The sequence below is a fragment of the Meriones unguiculatus genome, chromosome 3 (genome assembly GCF_030254825.1).
Source record: "Meriones unguiculatus strain TT.TT164.6M chromosome 3, Bangor_MerUng_6.1, whole genome shotgun sequence".
NCBI lineage: Eukaryota > Metazoa > Chordata > Mammalia > Rodentia > Muridae > Meriones > Meriones unguiculatus.
This window is the reverse complement of record NC_083351.1, coordinates 66,536,183-66,561,072: the sequence shown is the minus strand read 5'-3', so window position 1 is coordinate 66,561,072 and position 24,890 is coordinate 66,536,183. Positions and strand designations below refer to the sequence as shown.

The 24,890-nt window shown below is 42.7% G+C and overlaps 1 protein-coding gene across 2 annotated transcripts; it reads right to left on the bottom strand.

Moving 5' to 3' along the window:
• Positions 1–151: 151 nt before the first annotated feature.
• On the bottom strand, positions 152–23,853 carry Tcaf2 (TRPM8 channel associated factor 2). 2 transcript variants are annotated; one of them, XM_021653304.2, is made up of 8 exons: positions 23,594–23,853; positions 19,154–19,790; positions 6,595–7,586; positions 6,202–6,299; positions 4,964–5,177; positions 4,283–4,522; positions 3,092–3,429; positions 152–1,843 (listed from the first exon to the last, which is right to left on the bottom strand). In XM_021653304.2, the coding sequence occupies exons 2-8, from the start codon at positions 19,774–19,776 to the stop codon at positions 1,595–1,597; spliced, it is 2,754 nt and encodes a 917-aa protein (XP_021508979.1). In that variant the 5' UTR covers positions 19,777–19,790; positions 23,594–23,853; the 3' UTR covers positions 152–1,594. The 2 variants fall into 2 exon arrangements, with proteins under 2 accessions (XP_021508979.1, XP_021508978.1); XM_021653303.2 differs by lacking the exon at positions 23,594–23,853 and adding an exon at positions 23,187–23,386.
• Between the last annotated feature and the right edge of the window lie 1,037 nt (positions 23,854–24,890).

The following is a 24,890-nucleotide window of genomic DNA, read 5'->3' as shown; positions in this document are numbered from 1 at the left end:
AACCAAATTGTGTCTGAATTGCAGACAGAGGAGAACTGATTTGACCTAAAGTAAGAAAGTAGCTCATCAAAGAGACACAACGAAAGCCCACCAGGGCCCTGTACAGGGAGCAGCCAAAATTTAGTTTAAGAGAAATCACAAGAAGAAAGTCTGAGCTTGTATCTAATTTATTGTTCTTTTTTTATTGGTTGAGAATTCCATACATGCATATAAGGTGCTTTAATCAAAACCACTCCCCATTTCCTTCCCATCCCTCCCCATCCTTTTGCTCCTAAACGTGTGTGCTTATCTTTTAAGCCCACCGAGTCCACGAGTCCACTTAGTGCTGTATGGCATGTGTGTGGCGCGAAGGGGGCCTCTCAGGGGTCACATGTCTAAAGCTGACTCTCCTCCAAGCAGGCACAGATTGCCAACAGCTTTCCAACTACAGTGAGAATCCATGACACCCCCTACACTCATGCCTGGGCTTTGTCTGAGTTTACTGTTCTTGAATATTATTCTCCTATGTTGCTAGAAATAGAGATATAAAATTATGAAAAGAAAAATTTGTTTTTTTTTTTGGACTCAAGCATAATATGTGGGCCACAGACAATTAACCATGAGCATAAAAGCAAGAATTGAGACTGTTTGCAGGATTAAGAAGAAACTACCATAGGGCTCTAGATCCTAAAGAAACATAGTGTACAAAGTTAGGTTTTTGTTTTGTCTCTTAGATAACCCATTCATTCTTGCATTACATTTCGACTCAACTCTCCCTCCCCTCACAATTAAGAATGCTGGAGAGCATTGCCTAATTTATATAAATATGTATAAATATTTAGTGATTTCTGTTGGAAATAAAGCTGACTGACAAAAAAAAAAAAAGAATATCACCAGTTTGGGAAGAGAAATTTCTTAGTTCAAATATTTTCCCAAGGCACATGAGTCTATACAAAGTATCACACAGCAAAACCACTTAGAGATTTAACCTGGTATTTAGTCAAAATTCAATAATAAGCATAGGAAAAAAGTTAAAGGTCATTAACTTTTGGGCAAATTTTTGTTAAAATCATAAATCTATTGAGGATAAGGTCTACAGTTTATCATTGTTATGTACATCTGTCAAACCTGACACACCCTCTTCTCAGCTTCGTCTATGGAAGTTGTTTAATAGCCACGTCATTTTCTCCTGTGTGATGAGCAAAGGTTACCTGTATCTGCCTTGGAAGTCTGCTGGGAAATTATTTGTGTCATTCATAGAAAACGCTGTACACAAGTCCTAGGACAATGGACTGACTTTTCTTCTGTGTTAGGAGTCTTTGGTGTTCTTTCATATAGTAAGTATTTCCTTAGCGCTTTTCATGTGCGAAGCACCACCCAAGTGATACTGGTGATATCTAAGCAAATGGTCCCTGAGTTGAGGATGTGCTGATGAGATGGAAAGCATAGAATGATATTTAAAACAAGCCAAAATATGTTTTAAAGACAAACAGTTGAGAAAAACAGTTAAGGCAGAGAGTATCCCAAGCCAGAACACAGTAGAACAGTACAGTGCTTCCTCATTCCTCCCCATCACACCCCAATGCCCACCTCCCACCTTCCTCCTCCACAGCCCTTACTTCTCCATGTACATCCTCAGGGGGTGATCCTGCCAGCAAGGAAAGCTGGCCAGGTCACTAGCCACGTCCTTCTGAATAGGCCAGCCCCAGGCCTCAAAGAAAGGAACCAGGTTCTTCTGCACCTTTTCAGAGAACAACTTCAGCCACATGTTCATCTTGCACTCATTGTTTTGGGGGATGTGAGAAAAGGTTTGGTACTCAGCAAAGAGCTGGATGAATGGTTCCCACCCAAAGGCCTCCTGGAGCTGGGAAGAGAAAAAAAAAGGAAGAATGTGGTGTTGAGTTTCCCAAAGTGACTGCTGCCTGTTCGTGGTCATAGGTATTATCTTACTGTCAGTGAGTTCTTCCTATCATCAGCTTCAAAACCATTGACTGCCCTACCCCGGGTCCTGCGTCTCCATATGAATGCTACCTCATTGGATCACAGTAGCTCTTGATCATCAAACTTTACCCCTCAGTGCTCTCAGGAGCTGTAATGTGTAAAAAGATAAATGGCAGTCACTATTATTAGTTTTATTTTTTAAAAATGTATTATCCAGAACTTAAGTGCATTCTGTAGTGTGAGAATCGAGGTATGCATTGATTGAGACCATATCTCATTCACTCTTCAAAAGCAGTGAAGGGAAAATTTAGAATGTAGCAGCCTAAGAAGCCAGGGCTTTCTGGTAACTCCTGGTTTTAAGTTCTCAATCTGTCATTTAAGAGGGTTTTGCTCTTGGATAGGGTGATTCAATTCTTTATGACTTCGGAGCCTCTGGCAAGGGAGCTATATAAGCCCTCTGCATAGGGTGGCGGTTGACAGGCAACAGGTCTAGTGTGGACAGAAGCTTTGATGACTTGGCATGAAAATTGGAAGCACATTTTTGGGAGGAGGCAGGGAGAGATGCTTATCCACAGGAAATAAACTAATTTTGTAAGTTCACTATTCTCCCATTGGTTGGTCATTATTTATTTAAACAATCCTTCTGCTTCTAGTGGGATTGTCAAAGCTCAGGAAACTTTTTAATAGATTTATTTCCTACAGTACCTACTTAATGCAGCTGCCCTGTAGACATGCTCCTGTCATTATAAGAGGCTGTTAATAGTCAATCATCCCGTAAAAGTGAGAAAGACAAAACAATGGCTATTATGAAAGTTATTAGAGGATGAAGGAAAAAGCCAGTGAGAGGAAGATTGGTAGCAGTCTCAGGAATATCTGATTCAGAGCCTTCCCTCCAAGTCAAGTTTCAGGATAGTACTGACAAACGCACTATGTAATGTTTCTTAGAATACTTTCCATTTTCATGACTATTCCAAAATGATGGGTCAGGGAGCAGCATGGGTATCACTTATATCAAACAAGTGTGCAAGCTGAAGCGTACTAGCAGTGGCCCACATCCAGGAGAGGTGGTGGCGGCTCAGGGTTGTGGGAGTGATATACGGGTCAGAGAACTCTAGCTTGATACATGACTGAGGAGTCTTGTCTTCACCTTGTCCCTGAATTTGCTCAGTACCTGCAGATATGTCTCCAGTGCTGTCCAGACACTCCAGTTGCACAGGGGTGCTCCCTTCTGAAGATGTTCTTTGGTCCTCTTCTCTCGTTCTTCAGGTTTCAGGGCAGGGTGGGCTTGAGCCCTGGGAATGCCCAGGACTGTCTCATGAACGTAGACTGACCAGAGGTTGCAGGTGGCCTCAGTGGTGTGTGGGGGGAACTCCCAGCCCCGGCGCTGCTGATTGTGGCCCAGCTCATGGATGGGTCCCCACAGGCCCTTACTTCTTATGGTTGTCAAACTGACGAGCTCCTGCACAGACTCCAGGTGGCACATGATGGGGTATCCCGAATGCATCCAGCCTGGCCATGCAAAGAAACAGATGGAGCATGAGCACAGGGTCTGCCTCAACTTTCTCCTCCCACCCATTCCACTGATGAGCTTCTCCATTACAATCCTGGGTGTATCTAGTGATTGCAGACTATAGGAGCGGCTGGAAAGCACATGGCTTTCCTACAGTAAATGACCCGTTCCCAGATTCTCCCAACTGAGTTTTGGCCTTGTCCTCACACTAACCCTGAAACACCTTTCAGAAGATACTTTACATAACTGTCCTTCCTGGAACTTGATGCTTTGTTTTCAGGATCTTCCTTTGACTGTAAGTCTAGGCTATGATGCCCTATGTCTGAACCAGTGAAGTGAGGTTCATGTCAGTCTTTCCCCAAATCAGCATTGTTAACCAGATTTGCATAGCATAATAGAGATAGTTTTGTAGTTAAGAATTTATTTTCCTTATGTGAGAACCAGGACCCTGGACTGTATCCCTACCTTTATATATCTTCCCTGCAAAGCACTGGGTACCAGTACCTACCACAGACATCTGTATTCACCCTGCCCTTTCATGTTCAATTTTGACTTATATCTAAAGAGCGTAGTCCATTTTGAATATTATTTTTGAAAAGATCTTAATGAACACTGGTAACCTCCCAGCACCAAGTTTCTGGGCATATTTACTGTCTTTGGAAACTGCATCATATAACATGTCAATGATGTGCCTTTTATTTCTAAGTAGCTTTCACCCCCATCATGGTCCATGCTTTTATTTTCTCCCTCTCCACACACCTTGCACTTTAATGACAAAATTATGTTTTACAACTCTGGGAACTACATGAAATGTAAAACAGAGTTTTCTCACTAGAGCACTAGGGCACCCACCAGCTGAGATCTGCACATCAGCGACAATTCTTTCAGGCCTTTGGAAAGGGAAGGGCTGGGCTGCTAGCCTGGCCACAGCCTGCATCATCTCATCCCAGAGTTTGAGCAGAGGCTCTGGATCCTCCAGATCCTTGAGGCTCGTAGTTGGCACTGTCAGGATGATGTTGTCTGTGGCCAGCTCTCCCCAGGGACCCAGGTTCTCCTGGATACAGCTCTTCCACTCCTTCAGCGATGTCTTACCTAGAAAAACATAGCATGGTACCTGCCACCCATTTCCATTTGAGGAGAGACAGACAGAGACAAATACAGAGAAACGGACAGAAAGACACAGAGATAAAGACAGAGAGAAACAGAGGCAGAGAGAAACATAAACAGCCAGAAAGAGAGAGTAGGAGAAAGAGAGAACGAGAGAGAGAGAGAGAGAAATTCCAGAAAGAAAGCACTGATATAATGACCTTTGATTATGCAGGTCCATAGTCTTTGGTTGAAGACTGTTAGACCCTAATCTGTTGTACCCAAAGTCTCCATAGACATAGGGCAACCCTACCTACTGTCTGCAGACTCATGTTGACTAGTTCTGTTTTTTTTTCTCTCTCTTTACTGATCCTTGTTATTAACAACAAGCCCACAGTCACCAAAGTGCCTGCAGCTCAATCTTCCCTCAATGTCCAGTGTACTTACCTAGTTTGTAGTATGGGGCAGGCACTGCCTTCTTGATGGTAACAGATACTGGGCCAAGTTGGCAGCCCTTGGGCACAATGATGTACAGGAGACCACCCCAGAGGCAGGAGACTGACCGTTGGATTCTGTCCATACAACACTGGTAAGTTACCACCGGAGCTCGAAACAGCTTTCTGGCCTTGCTAAGGTCATCGGTGTGACATCCAACCTGTACCTGGACAGAAAATTGCACTACACGATGAAAGGGTGGTGATTATATATGGAATCCTAACATCTCCCTTCTGTGAAGGATGTGTACAACCAAGAAAACTGTAACACTCCAAAGTCTTCTGGACTTAATAGTGTAATTTAAACTTTTATGGATATTAAACAGTCCACAGTAGGTTTCCATTTGATATGAGTCGGTTAATCACCAGGCATCTCGTGGAGAATCCTGGGATCTTATATGAGACTTGAACACCAGGTGGCTCTGCTTTAAGTGAGGCAGGGCATCCCAGTCCACCCTTTGTTCAGATACAAGTCCATCCAGATGCTACAGAATCTGGCCAGGAAGCAGAGAACTCATCCTCTCTTCTCTGCCCAGCTCACCCTTACTTGCTCTGTCTAGAGTCCTGGGATTACCTTTTTACCTTTATCTGACTGAAGCAGAAAAATCACAGAGAATGCTGATATAAGAGTGCCTAACAAGCCAGGAGGTGGTGGCACATGCCTCTAATCCGAGCACTCAAAAGGCAGAGGCAGACAGACCTCTGTGAGTTAGAGGCCAGCCTGGTCTAGAGAATGAGTTCCAGGCTACATACAGAAACCTTACCTCAAAAGTTAAAAAAAAAAAAAAAGAGCTCCTAACTGCAGTAGGAAATGAGAAAATGATGCTCAGAGCTGAAAAGGCAGAAGAATTTAAATTCTAAATGGAAGTCACGATGCTGGTAATGGGATTAGCACACCCTTCAGATGTCAAGATGAAGAGGTAAAACTCAGGCCTCTGCTACCAGGAACACTGGTGAGTGCTGGTATATAAGGCTACTCTTCTTCCTTATCCTCTAAGCAGGTAAGATTGTCACATGGAAATCAGTTAGGAATGAGCTTAGGTCATTAGTAGGTTGAACATTCTGCTGTCCATCTACAAGAGGGGTAGAATAACCGTCCCCTGACATCTTTCTCAGTAGCTGAGAGTGAACAACTGGGTGGTGTGGGGGAGGTGTTTGGGGGGAGGTTCTGGTTCTGGTGTTTAGCCTTACCTTCAGGCCAGCAGAAGCAGCAGGTTCAGAGAGAAAAATCTCTGCACTTTGTCCTTCCAGGAGGTAGAGCCCAGTGCTCATCCAGGCATCACTGTCACCTGACAAGTCATAGAGAAGGCTGAGTTCCTCTTCCTACCTGGCCTGACTCTACCTGGAACCTCCTACAGATGACACTTTTCCTCTACAAACGCCAAGCCATTCATCCACACTTCCTAGACCCATTCCTCTTTGGCTCAATTAAGCACAGTCCCAGCTCTCACGGTCTTAGAAGTATCTAGGAAAGCATGGAGCTAGCCTTCCTGAGGATCAGAACCTTTCAGGTTTTGCAAAGTCTGCCAAACCCACTTTCTCCCAGACCAAGAACACTCTGGGCATTCTCTGCTTATGCCATACCTGGGTTGGTTCCATTGATCTCTACCGTAATTGGGTCCTCTGAGGGGCAGAGATTGGAGGAGTCAGTCTGAGTGCCAAGGCAATGAGCTAGCTGGGAGCAGTCGGTTCCAGAATGTGCTAGCTCTGTGGCTATATGTAGCATTGCAGCCTCGCAGGAATGACTGGAGATTGGATTTCTCTTGCTCACAGCTGGGAGGCCTGACTGTCGCAGCATCTTCCTCAAGATCCGGTGCACAGATATATAAGCAGGAATTCCCTGGGCAGGTATCTGAAGGAAGCCAGAAGCGTCTACTCCCAACCTTACCAAATACTTCTTTTCTAAGTTCCCACCTTTGTGGTTCAACATTGCCTGGAACTCAGAGAGAGCCCTTCGAAAGTGGTAGTCCCTTATCTCTGCAGGGAGGACAGGGAAACAGCCGGGGCTGAGGGTCCGAGGCAAGATGCTGAGGCCAAAGGTATTGAGCATGATGTTCCCAGGGAAACCACCCAAAGCAGAGCTTCCTGGGTTCTGGGAAGCCCACCACCAGGACTGGCCACCGATGAGCAAGCCTCCACCCTCTGCAACAAACTCCTGTATTTTCTTGGCATCCTGGTCACTATAAGCCACACAGCAGTAGACACACATGTCATGGGCCAAATTGGACTTCAGGCTGCATTTCAACCCACGCTCCAACAATAAGGAATGCAGATTTTTGAGACATTTGTTCACCCCAATATTGTCTCCCTGATCTTTAGCCAACCAACGTATAGCATTGAACAAAAAGGGCTCCATCTTAGAATCACAGAGCATGGCCTCATGTGCAGCCAACACCACGCGGCCACGGCCATAGTGGGCAGCTGCTAAGAAGCAGCTAAGGTCAGTATCTAGCCCCAGAGGAAAGGCCAGGGACCCATGCACCAGCAGCTGGGAGGGGACACCTCCAGTCTTGATGTCCAACTTAGAGATCCCATCCAGAAGCTGCTCCTGGTCACGCCTGAGCACCTCCCAACACCTGGGAAGAAGATGAGAGAGATGAAGAGGCTGTATTCAGCTAAAGAATCATGAACTACAGCCCAGTGAGTGAAGAAAAATGACATGGTTCTCGACATGGTTCATGACAATAATCTTCTGTTTCTTACCAACAATATTTTGGGATTTAATACTGTGTGTCTTGTCAATCTAATGCATTTTCTCGTGTCTCACAATTAATTGCATATTATTGTTCATGTTTACTCTTGCTTAGCAGCACACAAAACACCAATGCGTCTCATAACTGAGGCTATCTTAGATTTGAAAAAGGAGGTAGTGCTCTTATTCTATATATATACTAAAATCCATATTCTCCAAATGAACCCTTCCAAAAATTCTTAATATTAGCCATCCAAGTGAATATTCTGGCTTGAATTTTGTTTCTTGAACATTATTAAGGAATATAAATAAAGCTGGACAACTTAACATATCAGATAGAGACCTCATCAACACATATAAACAAAGTAGGAAAAGCTAGTGTATTGGAGAAGAGACAATGCTCTTACTATGCTTCTCCTGGAGTGAGTCTTCAGATGTAAGACCATAGGAACATCACACTGGACTCTCTATAGGCTTGCTCAGAAATAGGATTTTTTAAAATTAATTTACATAGCCATATATCTTTTAGAAATTCTCACTTAGGGCATGTGGGATGGCTGAGAGAGTAAATGCCTGGTGACCTGAGTTCAGTTTCTGAGACCCATGTAGTAAAACTTCTGAATGTACTCTGACCATGGCATGTGTGCTCACCTCCACACACATACGTGCACATTAGACTCCCACACAGATACATATATGTACATTACATACTCACTAAATAAGTATAAAAAAATTTTAAATCCTTACTTAAATCTGATAGTTTATCGTGTTCCACTGAGAAATGGCCAACATAGAAAAAAAATTTTAGGTTTTCTATTTCAGGAATTAAAAAAAAATTCTAAATACATCAAATATCAAACAATAGGGAATGGGTTAAAAAAAATAATGTTATCTCCATGTAGTAAGCCAGTGATAAGATAGTATTGGGAATGGCTTAATGGAATGTAAAAATTAGACTCCCAAAAGACTGTTTCAATTTTTTTAAATGTTAAAATCTTAAAATCATAAAGTTAGACATTGTAACAGTATCTACCCCATGGCTGTCAAAATGTCTTCTGGAATCATCCTGATTATGAGAGTTACAAGTAATTTTAGTATAATTGTATCAACATAGTTTTAAATAAGTCAAATATTTTTAAAATTTTAAAATAAAGTTTAAATTAGTTTATTCATTGAAGCAGTAAAACATGACTGAAAGGAAGTACCTTTGTGCCTTGTTTCTCCTTAATTCTGTATCCGCACAGAAAAGAGGAAATATCGTGTCTCAATTTCATCATCTCATTTTCAAACAAACACAGCAAATGTCAGGCGTGTGGGCTCAGGGTTCACTTTTGTGTTTTCCCCCTGTAGCTTTATTCTGAGTTGTGCTGACACTGACCTATAAGAACTGGTAATAAAACAGGCCACCCTCCTGTGTTCCTCCGTAAGTCCTCACAGGCTTCTAGAAATCTCATCTGCTGGTAGAAAGCTTTCAGCACAAGGAGTAATGTTTACAGAAATCAGCTACTTGAAGATTTGGATTCTGCTATAATTCATTGAGTGGGTCAGTCTGTGTATTTCAACTAGTCAAAATGTGATTAATTTTATCTTGGCAAAGTAATGAGATAATCATAAGAAAGCTACTCTATTTTCCAAAGTCAGCATTTCTCATTTATTTCTGTGAGTTTATAGACATAATTAGTTTACTAGCTAAAATAGTGTCTGATATACTGTAAGCTTTTGAAATCTTAGTTATCATATAACACATATAAATACACTAAGAAGATCTGATTTTTAGGAACTTTATGTCTGATAAGCAAAGAATATAATACTGGTCATTATTATGGTATAAATTCCATTCCATTCCAAAGTCTAGACCAAAGCACCTAGAGCATGGCATTGATTGAAAAAAATAGTATCATAGCTAGCTAGGTTAAGATAAAACTATAGGTCCTCTCCATGCATAGTCCTTGGTTGATTCATCAGTCTCTGCAAGTCACCCTAAGCCCAAATATTTTGGCTCTGTTGGTCTCCTTGTGGAGCTCCTGTCCCCTCTAGGTCTTTATGTCTCCCCCTTCTTTCATAAGATTCCCTGCACTCTGCCCAAAGTTTGGCTATGAGTATCTATCAGCATCTGGTTTGATACTCTGATGGGTAGAGTCTTTCAAAGCCCTCCCTGTGGAAGGCTCCTGTCCTGTTCCCTGTCTTCTCCTACTTCTGATGTCTATCCTGTTTGCCCTTCTGAATGAGGATTAAGCCTCTTCCCCAAGGTCCTCCTTGTTGTTTAGCTTCTTTAGGATTATAGATTTTAGTATGCTTATCCTATACTATATGTCTAGTATTTACTTATAAGTGAGTAGATGTAGCCTATGGGCAGCTCAGTCTCCATGTTGGTTCCGCAGTAAGGGGGAGCAGGGGCTCTTTGATCACCTCCCCCTGGCAAGGTGGCCTAACTAGGCCACAGAGAAAGAGGATCCAGTCCCAATGAGACCTGATAGGCTAAGGTCAGATAGAAGGGGAGGAGGACCTCCTCTATCAGTGGACTAGGGAAGGGGGGGGAGGGAAGTGCTGGGACTGGGAGAGGATGAGGGAGGGGGCTATAGCTGGGATAGAAAGTGAATGAATTGTAATTAATAATAGGAAAGAAAAAAATTAAAAAAGAATAAATGGAAGTGAGTGCATTGAGGCACCAAGTCACTTCTTTACTGCATCAGTTTACATGGTTTATGCCAATAAAATGCATTTTATTGAATAAGAAAAAGATCGATAAAATCATACTTAAGTAAAGTGTTTCAATATGGCCAGTGTCGTTAAAGAGAATGAAGATCAGAACATTAAGACTGCATGCAAGAAGAATGTGAAGAGGAAGTCACTAGGATGATACCAAGGGACAGTTCAGCACAGATTGCCACCAACACAAAAGAATCAGGAGGGATTAACTTATAAATACTGTGATCTCAGATAACACGCACTGAAACCTATGAGACTATCAATTTCTATTGCTTCAGCACTGTACCCTTTGTCACAGCAGCTCTAGGAAGCTATGTACAAATCGTCAGCAAAACCTCCCATGTGCACCTGCTTATGTGCTATTTTCATTTTACCACAGTGGGTTGTGAGGCTTTTTACAGTACCTTGATTCCTTTCACACAAATTCTTACCTGCAAATGGTCAATGTTTATGGATTAAGTGAAATCCAAACTGTGAAATAAGAATCAAGCTGATTACAACCTGAGATCCCTGGACAGAGAGCTTTCTACCTTACAGGACTGTGGTGAGGATAAGTCACTACAAATAGGTACATCATAAGCTGCTCTTGGCAACAGGAGGGGAGAGAATCTTTGTGGGTTTATGATCCTACCCTTCTCTTTGGCAGATGAAGCTCGGTGGCACAGAGAACAGTCAAGTTGCACTCAGGACTTTCCAGCAATGATGTGAGATTAAGGAACCTGTCAGGTTAGTTGGTGAGGTGGGCTCTGGCCAAGATGAATACCTCAATAAGGAGTCAGTAAGAAGTAGGGCAGAGGTTCCTGAATAAATTGCATTGAAAAAAAAAAGCTGCAAATAAAGAAAGGATAACAAATAATAAAAGAAAGAAAACTTAAAAAAAAAAAAAAAAGTAGGGCAGAATCTAAGCTAATGTCTCTGAAAGAGTCCTTAGATTCCAGAGACAAAGGCCTGTCAATTTAAAACAAAGGCCTCCTGGGCTTTTACTTCCACTAGTCAGGGCCGTGATGAGGGACTGGTTCAACAAGTTCAAGGTCTGATCTGGATTTGTTCCCCACTGCCTGTGGGCTGCTCTGCTATTCTGTCTTTCTTCAGTCTGACCAACCCTAAATCAGGGAAGAAAGATCCTTCAAAGACATCAAAAACAACACAACGAAACAAAACCACCCAGGCCTCAAGGAGAGGCCTCCCTGCTTTGTGAAGAGTCTTTCTTTCTGTGAATTTCTGTGTATGTGTATGTTTTCACTCTTAATAAATGCCTTCCTTCACTAGCTGATTCTATGTGTTGTGTATGAAGTTTTCCCTGCTGCCGCCACCCTAGAAATCTTTCCTGCCTTTTAATTTTTAGCTGGCAGAGAAAACAAGACCAATCGAGACACCAAGGTGGTAGTAAGATGAAACAGAAACAGGAGAAATAAAACCCAGACATTATCCAAGCTGCCTATTCTTGTAGGTGAGAGACATCACCAAGTGACCGGGTGACTAACATGGAGGTGGTGCTGGCCATGTGCCCAGGAATTGGAGAAGTGTGGAAAAGTGAAACTCCAATTTTAACAGGGCTGGAAGAGGGCTCCTGTGAGCTGGGTGTTAGTGTTGAATCTGAATAAGGTGAATTTGCATCTTAAGAGCTGAGAGTTCTATGACAGAAAAAGCAACTTGAAAGTCAAGTATTTGATATTAATTATATATATTTTTTAAGTAAACAGATTTGCAAATACCTCCTTAATATTTTGATAAAACAAGATACTTAATGCCACATGTTGTGGTGTTTACATTGGGAGAGAGTGCCAAATTATTTTAAAGATGGAAGTTGATCATGGAATGATTAGAAGGTTCTTTTCTCTCCCTCAAAGTACAAAACTATAAAATTCCACACATTCAAAAAAATAAAATTACTAAGTACCTATGGAAAGCTATGACATTATACTGTGACTAAAAATTCTCATTTAGGAAATTCTTTTTAAACATCAGATTACTTTAAAGCAGAATGTAAAGTAGGAGAGTGTAATGACCCTGACAATTGGATGGAGAGTGATGAAAGATACATATAGGTCAATGCTCTGTGAGTCACAGGGATGCAAAGTGCAAACATTCAATTACTATGTCACGTTGTTTTTCCCCTTCTTTTTGCAAGTAACGAAAACTAACAATGTGAAAACTTATTTTCATAGCAGTCATCTCTGTGAAGGTCTCAATATTTTTACCAGGAATGATGTGTAGACTCTAACAGGCATTCAACAAACTGAGTATGAACAATGTAAGAGATACTGTATACTGGAGAAAACGAACAATAAAATCACTCTTTTGCTGTTGTTCCTTTCATTGCTTTGGGCACTCAGATACAGGCCATCAATAGCACAAACAATGCTCAATGAGGTCAAGCAACTTGCTCATGAACTCAAGGCAAAAAAAAGTGAAAAACTGGGGCTTAAATCTAAGCCTGTCTGATAGTATTAGAAATACTAATAAATAGCTCCATAGTAACACATCTACAAATGCATCCTTCATAGCAAAGCATAAGATTTTGGAAGCCAGAGTCAAAAATAAAATTTTATTAATATTAATTTACCTTTATGAAATGAATTAGAAAATAACTAATACTTAAAAGTTGTTTGTTAAAGGAAATTTATTTTTACTTGCTCAACAAGACTACTGCCAATGATTATTATTTAAATCTATTAAATCTTTTCAAAGTTTCATTTTTTTCTCTAAAATTATAAAAACAACACCTCATGTCATTTTTTATTTCTAAAATTTTATTTGTTAGTATATTCTAATTTAATTAATTAAAAATGACTAAATTAAATGTATTAATTTAATGTTTTTGCATTCAGATTCGAAAATTTTCTATAGCCATATGTAAAAATATGAGTACATGTAAAATATACACATTTTGTATTAACATAAATTATAACATTCTTGGATTATTTGGTAAGTTACATTTTTTGTATATCAGTGCTTTCAAATGTCACTTTGAACTGACTTAACCAGATTATAGCTATCTAGTCATATCCTCATTAGCCAAGGAATAAAGGTTTAGTTGGACAGCAAGAGTTGGTTTTAGTGGTCTATCACACACCATGGTAATGATTATAAATACTTCTGTGTATTTGAAAATTGCTAAGAGGGAAATTGCAAATGTCCTTACAATAAGCAATGATAAATATGTGATGTAACAGATATGCCAATTCTTTTGACTATGCATCCCACAGGTATATAAACATCATGGCTTTATTTTTTACTCCATATATATATATATGCTCTGTGAGTCACAGTGATGAAAACTGCAAACATTCAATTACTATGTTATGTTGCTTTTCCCCTTGTTTTTGCAAGTAACGAAAACTAACAATGTGAAAACTTATTTTCATAGCAGTCATCTCTGTTAAGTCTCAATATTTTTACCAGGAATGATGTGTAGAATTTAACAGGCATATACATGTATATATGTATGTATGTATATATGTATGTCGTGAGGCAAGCCTGTTCATCTCATGGGCGTCTGGAAGCAGAACGTAGGCAAAGAGCTATGCCCCTCTAGGGAATGTCCTCAGTGTTCTGCTTTCACAGGCTGTTGCCCATGTCCTAGTTTCTATCGCCTTCCAATAATGTCACCAAATTATGAATCCCTCAACATTGGTGAGGTCAGAGCCAAAACCCCAGGTGTTTAATGCATACACCTGTGAAAGCCATTTCATATTCAAATTGCAACATGACATCAAGTAAAAGGAGGGCATCTAAATGTGATCAAGATGCATTTTCTTAGTCTTAAGGGCCTTGATAAAATAGTTATGTAAAATACAATTTCAATGTTGTAATTATAGAAAATTTGATGAAGATTTAAATGTGTATAGTTGAAAATAATCATTACTCATCCAAGTTATATACTACCTGTTATCACATTGTTTTCTAATGTTCAAATTCCTACCTGCATATGTACTATTTTCATGAGTTTGCCATTATTTTAACAGAATTGTTTATCTTAATATGGTCTACTGTATCGTGAGTATTTTGCTTTTCTTTTAAGGTCTCTGAACACATGACTTTTAATGACCACATAATTCTTCACTCCATGACTGTAGTCATGGAGTCTTCTGTTGCAGATGATATGTGTCTTACCATGTTTCACTTAATAGTCACAATATTGCTAAGAAACATGTACAAAATATATGCTTCATAGTTTACTTTCTGCCCCTGCCCATGTGTTTTCTTTTTCTGCCTTTACAATGCTTCTTAACGAGGTCCCTGCACCCCATCTCTGTCTCTGAGGCAGTTTCTTAGGAATCCAATCTGAGACATGGCAATGCTAACAAAATTCTACATTCATTTTTCCTGTCAACCAGTCATCCCAATTCCATGGACACCGCAAGGTTACAAAGATACATCTACCAGGATATTCCCTGAAGCTCATCTGTGTTAGTAAAAACACTGGGAAAATAAAAATTCATCCTGAAAATTCAGAAGTGTATTATTAAGGAACTTAAGAACAGAGTATATGATGTCTACGAATGGATGCACAATAGAACATGCCGGGAGTCGTGGCACTCTGTTATGTAGCCACACCCAGCTTGGAAATCCAGAATACTATTGAGTGGAAAAAGTAAGTGGAGGAAAATGGAGTGTGCCACCACTTTCTCAAAGAAAGAGGAGGATACTTACACATGTGTGTATATCTGCTCAAGTATATAAAGAAATAATGAAGGATTAGTAAATTTAAACAGGGAGGGGAGGAGGAAACAAACAGGGAGGGGAGAAGGAGACAGAACATTCATAGGTCTTAAACTTTATTTTTGAGCTACAGAACTATCTGGCACAATTCTAAAAAGTTAAATAGCAAAGGCAAATAAACCCCTAGGAAATATTAAGGTGCTTCCAAGTGTTCCCCTGGTGCTTCCAGGTACCCTATGTGCTTTGAGGAAAAAAAAATCATTGCTGTGGTTTATGGCTAAAAATTATTTGTGATATTTGACTACCTTCTTTTGCTTCTCCATCTTTCTTCTTCCCCACTGAAAGCAGTTTTTTAAGGAACTTCCCACACACCAGCCCGTCCAAGTCAGCTTACTGAGAAACCCAACCTGGAAAGGGGAAATCGCTATCTTTCAATCTCTCTTCTTGGGACACCCGCCCTACAAAGTGAACTTGGTAATGCTAGTAAATACTGCAGAGACTTTGTCACTCAGCAAACCCACCTCATTTTGCTGTTGTCATTTGAATTTCGCATCTGTTTGGTGTATAGTATGGTAAAGCGAGTAGTTCATTATGATGGTGTCTTACAAAATGGGGGCATAATGGATCTCAACAAGAGAATATGGAGAATCAATAAAATCCTTTTGGTTCCAAATTCAAATGAGAAATATCAGTATGAACACTTTGATGTATTTATTAATCCTAAAACAGAAAGATCGTTCTTAGATTTGATCACTTGGGAGGTCTATAGACACTGATCAACTTAGTTCCAGTAAACATGTCCCACAAAAAGACAGAATCTCTCAGGAAATCACTGACAGCTGCTCTTAACAGGAAGTACACGAGTGTCCTGTAAACTCTCACACCAAGTTGTAAGGAAGCCTGACAGTGACTGTAGAAGGCATCGGTGACACCTCTGTGGTTATGTTCTCAAGAATTTGTGTCTTTAGAAATATATATCAATGAAGATGGTATGTACCCATGTGTGATATCTGTTTCAAAATAATCTGAGGTGAGGCTTTAGATTAAAGGAAGACCACTGACCTCCAAATCAGGGCTATAAAACAAGCTTCAAAAAAAGCTGCCTTCTATGGAATTTGGAAGGCTCGAGCCAGGAGCTGGTAAAGGCAGGCAATCTGGCTTCTCAATTCTGTGCATATATCTGGTTATGGGCCTGCTGCATACAGCCCCTTCCTCTCCCCACTCCCCAGTATGGGAACTGTTTCTCAGACCACACAGACTGAGCTTCAGGGCTTGGAGGAGCCAACCTCTCAGACCAATGAATTCTGCTCTCAACATTTTGATGTTGAACTGCGTCTGCTATTCCACCTTCATCCACTGACTTATTCCCGTAGCAGATGAGTACGACTGACCATGAGGTGACTATTCTCGGGATTGGGTCAAAACTTCCCAGAGGAATACTGGACTGCTCTTTCTATTTTTGTGTGTATTTGAGTGTCATGGGAAATAAAGCTTGAAAACACAAAACTGGGAAACTTCAGATCTAGTAGCAAAGATGGAAAATGTAGCTGGAGATGAAGAGAGACAGGCCTCCTTTACTGAAAAGGTGAGTTCTTTGAGGCAATTGAGAGAACTATGGTGCTCAGATTTAATGCCTGGAGACATTTCTCTGGGGTTCACGGGTTTTGCTGAAAGGCTTATGATTTGGAAGCATGTCGTGGCTGTGCTCCAGTTAAACACTATTTACAAAAGCAAGGGGCTGGCTCACAGTTCTGAGCTTGTCAGGTGGCTGCAAGGAATCAAAGCCAGATTAAAGCAAATCAGATCCATCTCTGTGTGCCTGGTTATCTCTGCCTCTCCCACCTTCTCTGTAGGGAAGGAATCTCAGTACCTTCCCTGGGGCTGAGGGCCCAGGGCACTGCTAACTGCTCACTCCAAACCGACATTCACTTTCTTCCTTGGGGCAGGATTTTAATTTCTTCAGAGGTGCCCATTTTAAAATATCCTTGGATCCTCTGGTGGTTACATTTTGACCACCTGATTAAGTTTTGTTCACTAAAGTATCAATGGAGATCTATTTCATGGACAGGACCATTAAGTAAAACAGATTATCTTAATAAGTTTAAAAAAACTGATAGACCCAGCTAGTGTGTCTGCTCCAGGAATCATTGCCTGGGTGTGATCAGAGCCTGGAACAGTGCTGGCCATCTTGTAACAGAAGGTAAGAGCAACAAACCACAGTGGAAATGAGGACATTGTGGAGACACTGCCACAATCTTAAAACTGGGCTTCATGCTTCATAAGAAATATAAACTCAGAATCCACTATGGTGAATCCTTTACATGTGGAAAAAGCATAAGTCTTTAATATCTCAAAACTCCAAAATCTAAAATTAAACTCCTGGTCCCCTCTAGTCTCAGTAAATGACATCACTTTTAATCACAATGAGCAAAAATATCAAGTCCTCTTTTCCATTTCTTGCTCCATATCCAGTCCATTGACCCAGACTGCTGGATTCTGCCTTGGGAGCACATCCGAAGCTATATCTCTTCCCAGTGGCTCTGCTACCATCATCCTAGGCAGGTCATTGGCATTTCTCACATGGTCTATTTCAGGCCTTCTATGGGTGGCCTCCTTGCCTTTGTGCCTTCCCATTATTCACCAACAATAGGGTTCCTTTTGAAATGGCTGCATCATGTCAATCCTCTCTCTACATTCCAACCTGTCTTTACATCTCACAACTAAAATATCTGCTGTTCTATCCATGGACACAGTTCTGAGATAAACTGACAGTGCAACCTTCATTTATGCATCTCCAAGCACTCTGGCTTCCTCCATGTTCCTGGAATATGCCAATCTGGTTTCTGCTTAAGGTTTTCCCCGATCCCCAGAGTTGTTAGCACAACCCATTTCCTTATTCTGGTGTCTTTTCAAATGGTACTTTCCAAGTTGCTCATTTGTTCCTTGGCACTCATGGCCATTGTCTATACTCTGCCCTCTCCTATGTTGCATTTGGGAATACATGATCATGGCTGTGCTCCTGGAAAACATGATTTACAAAAACGGGGGCTGTCCCACAGGCCTGAACTTGTCAGTTGTCTATAAAATCAAAGCCAACATAGAGCAAATCAGATCCATGTCTGTGTGCTCCTTTATCCTAAATTCTGCTGAGTTCCTCTCAGGGGAGGCTGAGTGAAGCAGGAAAAAAGAATGTCCTAAGGTCAGTGGCTACTTCATATGTTATCTCTGCTGAGCACCACGTCTTCTCCAGGACTCCAGCTAACATCAGACTGTCCTCTCATCTCGGGTCTTACTTCTGTTTGGTAGACTGATCATGGGTCCAGCATCTACAAGCTGTCTACCACACTTGAGCCCCAGAAATGCCACCATTTCCCTCAATCTGTTCAGCTATTTGACCTGAGGTCCAGACCTACATGGGTTTCTAATAGTCTCCCACCTGAAGAATGGTTCTGTATGCTAAATTTCTTCTGTTTGGAGCACCAAAGAATTCCAACCAAACTTGATTATTATACTTTCCCTGAAGTGGTTAAACATCCTTTACTTTCCTCTTGTTCTGATACCTCACCTCATTCTTCCCTCTCTTCACGCGGCTCTTATCAACATCTGCTGTCATTCTTATCTATCGGTTTGCTTACCTGCTGATTTTTCCACTGATACGTAGGCTTTGCAGTAGCACACATTGTTTTCGTTTCTGCTACGTTCCCAGCGTCCAGCATAGGGCCGGGCCCAGTTGAAGATGCTCACATAGATAGACCAGTGCTTTCTGAGGTATTTAGGACACTGATAAGCACTCTACGCCTCAGGAGGCATTGCGTGCAGAGATGCAATAGCAAATAGGTTGACCTTTTCTCTTAAGTGGATGATTGCTTTTCCATAAATGGCAGGGGCTGGGAAGACCATCTTTTTTGTGTGTCTTGATGCATTTTAGTGGCTGTTTCAGTGACCATGTTTTTGATTTGCAGCAGTTAGAAAACAGTAAAAATTACATTGAACTGGATAGGCTACTCACTGAAAAAGGGATATCAGCATTATTTTAAAAGAATTAGATTCTCTGAGGGGCCGGGATGGTACACTCACCTGATGTGCACTGGGATCCTGGGTACCTTCTTAGAGATCTTGAACCGGTCTCTATCCCCATAGACATCTGTGAAATACACTCCAGCCACACTTGTCACCTGGTTCCCAGGGAAACTGAACAGCACCTTGTCACTACCATGTTGACTGGCCCAATACCAGGCCTGACCCCCAATGAGCAAGCCTCCACCACGCTTCACAAACTGGATCAGCTTCTCAGTCAAGGTGTCATTGTAGGCATCAATGCAGTAAACTCCCAGAGCCTCTCCTGGTTCAGGCTGAACCGGGGCCTCTATCCCAGAGTCACCCAGGATGTTAACTAGTGATGCCAAGGAAGAATGCACTGCAGTGGGAGCCCCTGGGCAGGGGCAGAGCCAGCTCACTGCATTGAAAAGAAATGGAGCCAAGCCAGCATGCATCAGGTAGCCCTCATGGGATACTACCACAAGGCGGCCTTGACCATAGAATGAGGCAGCAATGAGCACCTGGCCCTTGTCATTCACCATCACTGGGAAGGCTGCCTCCCCAATAAGAAGGAGCTCACTGGGAATGGGCTCTTCGGGAAGATCCCAGCTGGTCACTCCATTCATGAGAGTGTCAAAAGAAGCATCAGGTGTTGTTGCCATGGTTCTAGCAGTTGCTGCAAAGGAAGCAGAGACTCAGGTTGGCCAAAACATATTGAGGAACCAGTAAAAAGGGCCATTCATTAAATAAATTCAGTCTGCAAAATATATTAGTTTCTCCCACTGAGGATAAAAGGCAGGAAACAGACAAGAACCCCACTCTTACGACTCAATATAAAAGAAGAGTAGGGACAATAAATTTGTAGTCTTACAAGTAAATACAAATGCAGCAATTTCCAGTAGCTATTGATGATGGAATACAGACCGGTCAACAGAAAGATTGCTTTAAACTGGATGACAGGAAAGACTTGGCCAGAGGAGGCCTTGAAGCTGAAACCGGAAATGCTGTGGGAAGAGTATTTATTTTGGTAAGAAGCACACTAGTGTAGTAGTAGAGCCAAGGGCAGAGAGGAACAGGATCTGGTTGACTTAGTGTTTGTTTCAGTCTTTCAGACAAAAGTGTCACATGACCTGCTAGAAAATGCATTAGTTAAGGCCACATGACCTTTCAGAAACTGCATTAATTCGGGCAGTCTTGCATACATTGTTGGAAATGGCTTCAAAATGATCAAATCTGCCCTAGTGGGAAGGCTCCTGCTTTTGACTACCTGGCCAGGGATCTTCTCAAATTCTTCTGAAGCCTGATAGGCTGACAGCTGAACTTACTCCAGGATCTCTTTCATAGTTTTTCCCACCCGACCAATCTCTCTGGCCTGAAGACCATTGTTTTACAAATTAGACTATGCAATTGTACAGGCGTGTGTGTGTGTGTGTGTGTGTGTGTGTGTGTGTGTGTGTGTGCTGCTTCCCTCTCTTCTTCCTCTTCTCCTTTCCCTGAGGGTGGCAGTTGCTCTACACATCTCTACTCCCACATCTGAGTAGCTCTGCATGGGGGACCTCCTGTACGTTCATGACTGAAGGCAGCCCTCCAGTGGCTGTGAGCTGATGTCCTAAGTTAGCTTCCGGTGCTGGAGGGAGCCATGGACCCAGGCCCAGTGCCTGCCTCGGGTGCATTGGGTGCATCCTACACATTCCCTGGAAGGGCTGAGCTCTGAAGCTAGACAGCCAGCACTCACCTTGCTGGGTTCCTTCTTTCCTTTTTTTGTTTCTCCCATTTTCTTCAGTTGGCTTTTTAGGGCCTCTTCCCAAATAAGCTTCTGGGAAGAACCTAGACATATGAGACTCCTTGTGTTCCTCCTGTTCCCATGAACTGTTAACAGCTCATGTTGCATGTCTCCTCTCATCTGTCCTTAGAGGCCAGTCAACTTAGCTCATGGCCAAAACCAGGTTGAGTTGACCTGGCCTGGGTCTGAAGAATGCATTCCCACTTATGAGTGAGTATATACCATGTGTGTCTTTCAGGGTCTGGGTTACCTCACTCAGGATGATCTTTTCTAGTTCCATCCATTTGCAAATTTCATGATTTCTTTGTTTTAAATAATGGAGTAGTATTCCTTTGTGTAAATGTGCCACAGTTTCTTTATCCATTCTTTGGTTGAGGGGCATCTAGGTTGTTTCCACATTCTGGCTATTACAAATAAAGCTGCTATGACCATAGTTGAGCAAGTGTCTTTGTATGGTGGAGTGTCCTATGGGTATATACCCAGGACAGATATAGCTGGGCCTTGAAGTAAAGCTATTTCAAATAGTCTAAGAAAGCATCAGACTGATTTCCAAAGTAGTTGTACAAGTTAACGCCCCCACCAGCAAAGGGGGAATGTTCCCCTTTGCCAGCATGTGCTGTCCCTTGATACTTTGATCTTAGCCATTCTGATGGGGGTGAGATGGAATCTCAGAGTTGTTTTGATTTGCATTTCCCTGATGACTAAGGATGCTGAAGATTTCTTTAAGTGTTTCTTGGGGGATTAGCCATATAGGACAGGATAAGCATACTAGGAGCCACAAACTAAAAGAAGACAGGTAACACAGAGGATCCAAGGGAGGATGCATAAATCTCACTCAGAATGAAAAAGACAGAGTTAGTGGCTGCAGAGAGGGAACAAGGTAGGAGAGGGGATGCAGAGAGTTAAGAGGGTGGAGAACAGACCTGGGGAGAGCAAGGACAGAAGGACTGTAGAGAAAGAGTAACTGAAGGTGAAGGTATCTCTGTGACTAACTGTAGACCTAAGTCAGGGTGGGATCCTGGGGGGCTCCTAGTAGTCTCTATGGACTCAAGCAGAGACTCCTAGTAGCAGAGTCCATAGAGACTGAAGAGCACACCCTCTATCTAAACAAGTCTCCTAGTAGAGGGAGGAAGGAAGTGAAACACCAACCCGCCCACAAAAACTGCCTACAAGATGTGCAGAGATAAAGGTAGAGCAGACAGAGATTGAGGAAATGCCCAACCAATGCTTGGCCCAACGAAAGACCCCTAACACTGTGAATGATGCTCTGTTAAACTTGCAGAGGGGACCCTGACAGAGTTGTCCTCTGAGAGACTCTACCCAGCATCACCTCAAAACAGATGCTGAGACTCACAGCCAAACATTGGGTGGTGAATTGGGCATCTTGTGGAAAAGTGAGAGGAAAGAGAAAAGGACCTGGAGGTAACAGGAACTCCACAAGAAGACCAACAGAGCCAACTAACCAGGGCCCAGAGCGGCTTGCTGAGACTGAAGCACCAACCAAGGACCATGCATGAACTGGGCCTAGGCCCCTACAAAGTTGTAGCAGATGATCAGCTTAGGCCTCTGTGGGTCCTCTAGGGAAGGAAGTGGGGACAGCATTGGACATGGACTCACTTGCCAGCTTTTTGATCAGTTTCCCATGGAGGGCCTGCCTTGCCATGCCACAGGGGAAGAGGACAAGCTCAGTCCTGATGCAACTTGATGAATGGGGGTGGATGGAAAAGGGAGCTCCCCTTTTCTGAGAAAAAGGGGGGGAGGAGGGAGGGTAGGTGAGATTAGGAGGGGAGGAGGGTGGGGCTACAACAAAATGTAAAGTGAATTTAAAAAAAGAAAGAATGAATGCATTCCCACTTTCAGCATCATTGCCTAAGAGTTCTGCACAGCCCTTAGGTTTCAGCCACTTCTGTGAGATGACATGTCTGTTGGCCTTGGCAGGTCTGCACTTGCCTCACCACCCCCACTTCCCGTCCCACTTCCTAACGCTGCTCCCAAGAAAGTGAATTGTGGGAAATTCCGCTTAGCGGTGGAAAAAGGCAGCAGATATATCAGTTCCTTTGAGAAGAAAGTCCTCACTTTTCCCTAGCTTGGCACAAAAAAGCAAACAAAAACCACGTGGGTAATATGTCCCGGTACGACAGTCCCACCACACTGTAACTAAATGGGCTTGCACACGCGAACACACCTCTTTATCAAACTCGTGACTCAAGTTCAAAGAAAGGAGATAAAGGAGTTCTGAGTTAACTAGAAAAGTGTACCAGTCAAAAGAAACTGAAAAACAACACAGACCTGTAAGAAGATACACTGACTGTCGGGAATGGCGTCCGGTAGCTTTCGGGCACTTTGAGGAGGGTTCCCCCGCAGCTTCGTTCTAGCGCTCAGACACCCAGCCCCAACCTGTCACAAACCCGGGCCGGAAAACTCTTACCAAGGAAGCTGCCTGCTGAGCTTAGCAAGCAGACGAGGGGAGCGCTGATTGAATGAGGGTATGCCGGGGGCGGGGCCTCCAGGGGGCGGGGCCCTAAGGGGCGGGCCATCAGGGAAGAAGGTTGTCAGAGTAAAGAAAGGGCTTTCTTGAAGGCCAGCTTGAGTCTCGGGGACGGAACTTCTCAGGGACGGATCTTCTCCAGGGGCAGGGCTATCCCGCAAACTGGGCTGGTTATGGGCAGGGCTGTCCCGGGAACTGGGTTGCTTACTTGTGGGGTTTTCCGGAGGGGCGGCCTTCTAAAAGCTGTACGATTCCAGTATCCAGGCCGCTCGGCCGCACCCGGAGGGAACAAGGATCCACAAGACGCAAGTCTCACCTTGATTAGGCTGGCGAAGACCTGCCCGATTCTGGACCCCACCCTACCTGGAGAGAGGAATCTCTGCAAAGCTGTTGACAGACCAAAGTGGTGGAAACCAAACTCCAGATCTTCAGTTAATCATAATCAGAGCGAACATCACCTAACAGCTCCACCGCCAGATCCGGAACCTGGCTCCAGCTGGCTCGGTGCCGCCTCAGGGCCTCACTGCGCGGTTCGCACCCCCTAGCTCGGGCAGTAGGGCCTGCCGCCTCGTGGCCAACCTGGGCGTGCACCTGTAGGAGTCTGCTGGAAGGTTAGACTAGGCATTTTGGCCTGAGACTATGCATAGAAATCTGGTTCAGGGTTATTGTTACCGGGCAGAAAACATGGCTGTGAAACTAATCTGGAAAGTTAAAGTAATAGAGTGGATACTGCCTGAATTTTTGCCCCAAGTGGGGTCGGGGTGAGGGTCAGAATAATGAAGGTAGAAGAATAGGTTAGTGTGTCAGCCTGAGCACAGCTTTCCATAGCAGTATATTGCTTTTACTTCCATGATGTGTTGTTTGCTTTAGTTTCTCGAAGGAAAGGAAGGGGACAGCGAGAGAAATAAGAATATTTAAAAAGAGGCTTTAGATATTTGGGGGCTACCACTACCCATACATTTAAGCATTAAGATTTATAAAATTATGTGTTTATTTTTTTTAATCGCCATGTGCTTGCTTCCCTAGTTGCATTATTCAAAAGCAGTGCTTATTCTCATAAATATCATATTAAATTTTCACAGCAATCCCTTTGTCCTGTCAAGCGAGCTTCATTCCCTTTTTAAAGGAATAGCATCTTCCCCAGGACCTTGCTGACAAGTTGTCCATCATTTTGTGTTTTTATTTTTATTTTCATTTTCCTGACAGTTGACTTGGCTAAACTCTGTTCTCTACCTTTCTGTATACACGGGATGGTCTTTCTGTCACTCCATCCTCTGTTCTGCCAAGAAGGGTCAACACTGCAAAACAGCCTCTGCTGCTAGCACTTCAGGTCCTTCCCTAGCCATGGGGGGATGCCTTCCCCCTTGACTTCAGTCTACAATGGGCAACTGTTGACTGCATTCGTCTTTGGAACTTTACCAAATATATTTTCGGTTAAGTTAAATTTTGCCTAGGGCTGTCTCCCTACTTTGAGATCTTGTATACTAAGCTTTAGTATTATGTGT